The sequence below is a fragment of the Zingiber officinale genome, chromosome 2B, assembly GCF_018446385.1.
Source record: "Zingiber officinale cultivar Zhangliang chromosome 2B, Zo_v1.1, whole genome shotgun sequence".
In the NCBI taxonomy this organism is placed as follows: domain Eukaryota; kingdom Viridiplantae; phylum Streptophyta; class Magnoliopsida; order Zingiberales; family Zingiberaceae; genus Zingiber; species Zingiber officinale.
In genome coordinates this window covers 84,478,637-84,485,370 of record NC_055989.1, presented here as the reverse complement: position 1 = coordinate 84,485,370, position 6,734 = coordinate 84,478,637, and the positions used below count along the sequence as shown (strand labels likewise).

The following is a 6,734-nucleotide window of genomic DNA, read 5'->3' as shown; positions in this document are numbered from 1 at the left end:
GTTTGCAGAAAGTAAATACAGTAATTAACTTTTTACCAAACACTTGTTTATAGTTGGTCGGCTCGAGCTCGGTGTTTGGCCGGCTTCTCGGTGGCAGTTGGATGTAATAGAGTCATAGTAGGGTAGCAACAGCAAGCCAGAGCAGTCAAAAAGTGAGTTAGACGCATAGAAGCTTGTATGGAAGTTGTTACTTGAAGCTTGGTCAAGATACCCTTATAAAGGGTGTGGATGGCACCTTCCATACCCTTGAAGCTAAGGCGTCTTCAACCTACAAAGTTTGATCCCAAACTTCTTTCTCCTTATTTACGACAAAGTCTGAATTTTATCCTGCGGAAGGCGCCTTCCATGGCACTGAAGGCGCCTTCCATGAACAGTACGAAGGCACCTTTCATACCATGGAAGGCGTTTTGGGTACTATTCACTCGAAGCCCTTTGTGCTTCTTTTGCCCTGCAAAAAGTGTTAGTCTAATAACTTGTAAGACAATGTTTGCACAATAATAATAAGAAGGAGTAATTAGATTCTATCTTCCTGAGACAAAGATCTACTCAGGATCTCAATTTAGGTTTCCGAAATTGACATAAATTAGACCAACGCCTACTATCCCTTCGAATGGGGGCACACCCTCACTTAGTCACTCTCCTCCAGTGACTTACTTCTACTTACCAGGTGAAGAGTTACCTCCAAAATCACACATCCGGACTTCGGGAATCAAACATTCCGACCTACCAGAATCGCACATCCGGTCTTCTCCAATTGGGAATTTCACATCTTGACCTACCAGAATTACACATCTGGTCTTCTCCAATCGGGAATCACACATCCCAACCCTTGCTAGTGTTGGGATGTATACTATAAGCCTAACTTTTGTATGAATATCTGTTTTGAAATATTTTGAAATGAGAATCACTTTGGTCAAATGTTTGCATTTTATATATATGTCAATGCAGTTGTCTATTTAATTTATATTGTAGATAACATGGTGTGTGGTGCCATACAGAAGATCATGTTATTGGTTCCTTATAAATTATAAATAGTAGCTCACAACCAAGATGGATTGGGATAAACTATTGGAACGGTTGTAGTGTAATTTGATATTAGTTTGTCTTGACTATAAAATTACACTAACACACTATATGTGTATTGAGCAGGACCGTTTGAGGTTGTTCGATTTATACTAACTACATAAAAGAACAGAACCTCTGTTATTATGGATGTGCGTCCTCTTAATCCCTATATAATAGCAAGCATGTATACTTAGTATTTATTTCTTTAACTTTTTAATGAGTGAAATTTATTCGTTAAATCAATAGGCCCAATGAGTTGGGAGATAGTACTATTTATATGGTGTGTTGCTGATTATAGAAGGAATCTGTGTCCTAATTATTTAGGTTGATGATATCCCCTTGAGGAGCTCATAAGGATTATCATGTAAATCCTGTAGGTGGACTTAGTCCGACATGATAATAAAGTTGAGTGGTACTACTCTAGGAATCAGATGTTAATTAATTAAGTTGTCAGTATCTCATTTAATTAACGGACATACGATATCTTAAACATACACTACAAGAAAAAAGCTAAACAACAACGCTTTTTTGGCGTTGTCGTATGTACTTAAAAAGTGATGTTGTAGATGGTGTTGTAGAAAGTCATATCAAAGACAACGCTTTAAAAGCGTTGTGGTTGGTCACAAAGACAACGCTTTTTAAGCGTTGTCTTTTCGTTCTTAAAAAGCGTTGTTATAGATGCTGTTGTAAAAATGCACATATCAAAGACAACGCTTTAAAAGCGTTGTGGTTGGTCACAAAGACAACGCTTTTTAAGCGTTGTCTATTCGTTCTTAAAAAGCGTTGTTAAAGATGCTGTTGTAAAAATGCACATATCAAAGACAACGCTTTAAAAGCGTTGTGGTTGGTCTCAAAGACATTGTTTTTTAAGCGTTGTCTTTTATTACTTAAAAACGTTGTCTTTTTAAATTTATAAAAAATAGTGTTTTTCTTAATTAAATAGCAAAATTATAAAAATACTCAAAATTTACATATAATTGAATATCCACAACCACAATCATTTTTATAATAAGACTATTTAACAAATAAATAAAACTTTATATTATACAAACAAAATGTATACATATTGATCCACAAATTAAATTTGTATCATACAAGTTATCCTTAACTTCATGACAATAATTTTTCAAACACACAAGTTTTACAAAACCTCATCATTGACTAACCGCTGTTGTTGGTGTCCATCGCATGGAATTGCTTCTTTAAGTCCAGCAATCTCTTCTTCTGAAAGGCTTTCAACTATCACTCTTAGAGCCATCTTCTTCAACTTGTCATCAGCACACCTGGGGTTGTAGGCAATCAAGAAATTTTGTATGAAAACTTTCATACATGTAAATCTCGTACTAAATAATATGTCAATGTTATATATACATGTAATTCATACCGTAAGTGTGTTTATATCGTAACTGACAAGTTTTCTTTAGGGCCAACTTCTACTCAAGCTCTTTAAACACTGCATCAAAATAAAAAAATTGGCATTAGTTCTGTGCTAATCCCTGAAATTTAGATGCTGAGCTACATCAGAAAGAAATTATAAAAGATGTGAAGAGATAACAATGAACAAGAACTATCAGAACCTGATCTGTTTATGTCCATTAAAAACACAACATATCAGATTGAACAAAGAGCAGGTCCTTACCATTCAGAAGCTTCAAAGAAGTGATGCAGGCTCCAAAGAGATAAATCTCTGTGGCATTGCACAATAACCATGCGATATATAAGCTCGTCGACATACATAATTCACCCATAGACGGCAATTTCAATTTTCAATAAACTGAGGAGGAACACATTACAAAAGCAATGATCAATTCATAACTGGATATATAGTAGGATACATATTACCGGTGGATCTCCCTATCCGTTGCTTTCAAAAAAAAATTGTGATCATTAAGCCTCGTGTGATATTGTGATATATATACAACATAAAATTTAAATCTTAAAAAATCGGAAATAATTCATTAAACCTTTTACACAGAAATTACGGAACAAGTAGAAGAGAAAGGGGCAGATTGATAAACCTGCCATGAGGAGAATTGGAGAAATCAAAGGAACTTTGGGAAACCCTCCGCTCCCTTCCTTGATTCTGATGCCTTTCGCATATGCAGTTCGATCTACACTGCCAAGCACGAATATTCTGCTCGATCTGTCCATAAAGATTCAAAAGAGAGAAACCAGAAACACAAAAGGGGTAGCTAGAAGCCCGGTTAGAGAAGTAGACAAAAGATCAAACAGAAAGGAACAAAGCAGGGGAGTAGAAAAGGAGTGCTGTAGATGGATATATTAACCAAGCATATTAATGTTTGACCTGTCTTTACAAGTTCTAAGCATATATATTAACCAAGCATATAACCTAAGAGGAATAAGTTACAAAATGCTACTTGATGTTTGACCTGTCTTTATTGGATTTTGCGGCCCCGGTCTTCTTGTAGCCAGGCACAATGTAATACTTGATGTTGACTCTACCTTTGCAGTTGTTTCGGCTTGAGGAGTGGCAAAGAATGGTGGAGTAGAGGATGGATTTCAGGTATTCATCCGTGCCATCGAGGAAATGACTCCAGTAGGGGACTAGCATGTTGACCAGGGCAGGCTTGGAGAAGATGACGTGTTTGAAGCTTTTAGATCAAAGATACGAAGTGCATTGTTATAAAACTAGATGCACGAACACTTGCTTATACGGTTCTTGAAATAAAATACATTCGTAACCGTCACTAGCCCAAGCTCAATAAGGAAAATTCACGGTAAATGTGCATAGTATACCTCAGATACTGCAGATGATAGGGAAGGCCAGAAGACAGTTTGACGCAAATATTGAGATTGCCCAAGCCAATCCATGGTACTAATCCTGACAGCTCCTCCAAATCGCACTAACTTGATTGTGTCCACCCATCCTTGTTCATCAGCTTGGAACCTTTGAAATGAAAGCTGCATTGGGTACATGGAAAAAACAACAAAAAGGGAGGATAAATGATAGCCACCAACCTAATTGTTCACAAATATTTGTATAAGTTATTAAGGGTGTTCATAGAAGTTGATCCTTTAGCCGTGTCTGTTAGATGGTCAAATCTAGGCGCCAACTCAAAAATGTTGGCGTCCAAGTGTTAGTGTTCAACTACTTCTGACAATGAAGTAGTAGCAGATAATCAAGAACACAAGAGAATCTGAAAGAGTCTATATTTCTTTCACTAGTAGCAGATAATGATTAGATTAGAAAGCAAAAGAACGCATACCACACCAGCTGCTCCTGCTGTTAAAGCCATAGGTGCAGTGACATCGCTTAATCCAGATGAGCACATAACTGGAATCTGAACTGCTCGGGAAATGGAGTATGCAGCTGCTAGCGTTGGTGTGGCCTACATTTTAAAGAGGAAAAATATCACATTTTTCATCACAAGTGTGCTAAGATTTCTTATTCGTACTGTTGTTACCTTCTCGATCAAACCAAGGACACCAGGTTTTGATGGACTTGAGTATTTCCCTCCTTCAGTTTGGATTATATCAGCACCTTCCTGTTCCAGCAACTCTGCTAGCTTCACCTTTTTAAATTGAACAAAAAACAACGAGAGATTGTGTTAGTGACAAATCTCAGTTTACGAGGAAATAAATGAGCTACCTGATCAGGGAGACTAAGCATGTGTGGCACGGTTACAGACAGTGTAATGGATGGAAGAATCCTTCTAGTTTCTCTAGTGAGCTTTAGAATCTGACAATGGCACCACAGAATAGTGACGAGATAGAAATAGCTGAAAATACTCGAGGAACTGCAAGGAAAAGTACGATCATGATTCATATACCTGTTCAGGGGAAAACTGAATTCCCATCTCGTAGAAAGAATCATAATTTCCAATTTCCACCTGCATTTAGCACAAGGATTTTAATGTTTGGTATGACAGACAATCCGATCGAAACCAGTCAAGTTCATCGCATCCTAACCATTTGGGCACCTGCTTCCACTGCAGAAGGAAATGCCAAAGGGTCCACAGAGGAAACACAAATCTGCAAGAACAAGATCATCATAAGAAAGAAGAGCTGTGGAACTCTGAAAATGCGAGCTACTGAGGCAGCGAGCAATCTGCTTGAACAAGGTAATCATGCAGCGTTGGAACTCTGTCGTGAGCATCAAAGACCAAATATTACCAAATATTAAGATCACTGACAAACCAAATAATACCTTATTTTTAACAGCTATCTAGAGGATCTGGCTTTTTGACTTGAAGCTGGTTCAAAGAAGACAAATCAAATATACAAATACTAAGATGAAAGCATAATGAAGTAGTTAACTTTTTCTACTTTACCTGATTATAAGATCTACAGCTTCTTGCTGCACGAGTAATTATTAGAAAAACAAACCCAATAGTGGAACAAAAGCTAGATAAAGAAACTAGATAATTTACACGGACAGAACTTTACAGAATAACATATAATACAGTGCTTTGTACTTGCATATTAATCCAGAAAACATCCTTTCACCTAAGTGACAATTTTTCCAAAACATCATCATTCACAAAACATCATCATACTTTCAAAGGAGAAGTAATTTACCATGAAACCATACTACCAGACTGTTTGGAATAAGTAATATCAACTTTTAATTTGTATATCATATATAGTTGAAGAAAATACTTTCGTTTAATGGCCTAAATTCAACACAAATTGACAAAGAAAAGTGTTTTTTTTTTGTTAATGCAAATATATTTAACCTCCAACCTTTTCTTTGATATCGTTCGCTGTGGCCCAAGAAAGTTCCGGCGACTGCTTAATTACTTTACTCTTTTTTTGTATATATGAACATTTCTGAATTGGATTAGTTTCCATATGATCAATCTCTAAATTACTAAACTGCTGCTAAACAGCATTTAAGCTTTGTTCCTTTCTTCTAACGCTAATATTCGTCGATATTGAGATAGTTTATTTGAATAGCCCAGGTACAGTTAAATCTTATACAGAGCTTAGTTGGTTAACCAGTAAATTATTAACCAGCCGCCGCACTAACGATTCATGATCTTAGCAACTGTGTAAATAAGACCCTGGAAATCCTACAGCCCGAGTGAACCCAATCGGATTGTCGTAGCAAACACCCTTCACAACAACAGAGGCCCCTTGAGCCCCGACCTTCTCTACCCAAGTGGCCATAGCAATTCCAAAGCGACGAGTAACCTTAGTCGAGCAAGCAGTCTGGAACACCAACCACTGACATATCCTAACAAAAAATCAATTACAACAAGGTTAAACACAGAGAGCGACGTCAAGTTAACGATCAGATAACACCAATAATCCAGATGGATGGTTGTCACAAATTAAAACATCATCATTCACAAAACAGAAGTAGTACTACCAGACGACACGGCATCGAACGAACTCGGAGCAAAGGAACTGCCACTTCCAAAGGAGAAAGGAGAGGTCGAAATGCTGGTGATGGCAGGAGAGGAGGTAGCGGTAGCAGAAGAAGAGAATAGAGGGGACGCAGAGGAGGAGGCAGGAAACGGGGATACGAAGGATGGAGCTGGAGCAGACGTCGTCGGCACAGAAAAGGCGGGGGGAGATGAGGACGTAGCAAACGAAGGCACCGAAGGTGCGGCACTAGCTGACGAAGCAAACAGTGTCTGAGCCGAGGACAAGGCCGGCGCCGGAGGGGAAGCGGAAGTACCAAACAACGGAGAGGCAGCAGTGGA

At 38.0% G+C, this 6,734-nt stretch overlaps 1 protein-coding gene across 1 annotated transcript; it reads right to left on the bottom strand.

The window, feature by feature from the left end:
- Positions 1–4,174: 4,174 nt before the first annotated feature.
- Positions 4,175–5,076, bottom strand: LOC122048405 (uncharacterized protein ycf23-like). Its single transcript, XM_042609975.1, has 6 exons — positions 4,996–5,076; positions 4,857–4,916; positions 4,676–4,765; positions 4,491–4,598; positions 4,293–4,415; positions 4,175–4,180 (listed from the first exon to the last, which is right to left on the bottom strand). The coding sequence occupies exons 1-6, from the start codon at positions 5,074–5,076 to the stop codon at positions 4,175–4,177; spliced, it is 468 nt and encodes a 155-aa protein (XP_042465909.1).
- Between the last annotated feature and the right edge of the window lie 1,658 nt (positions 5,077–6,734).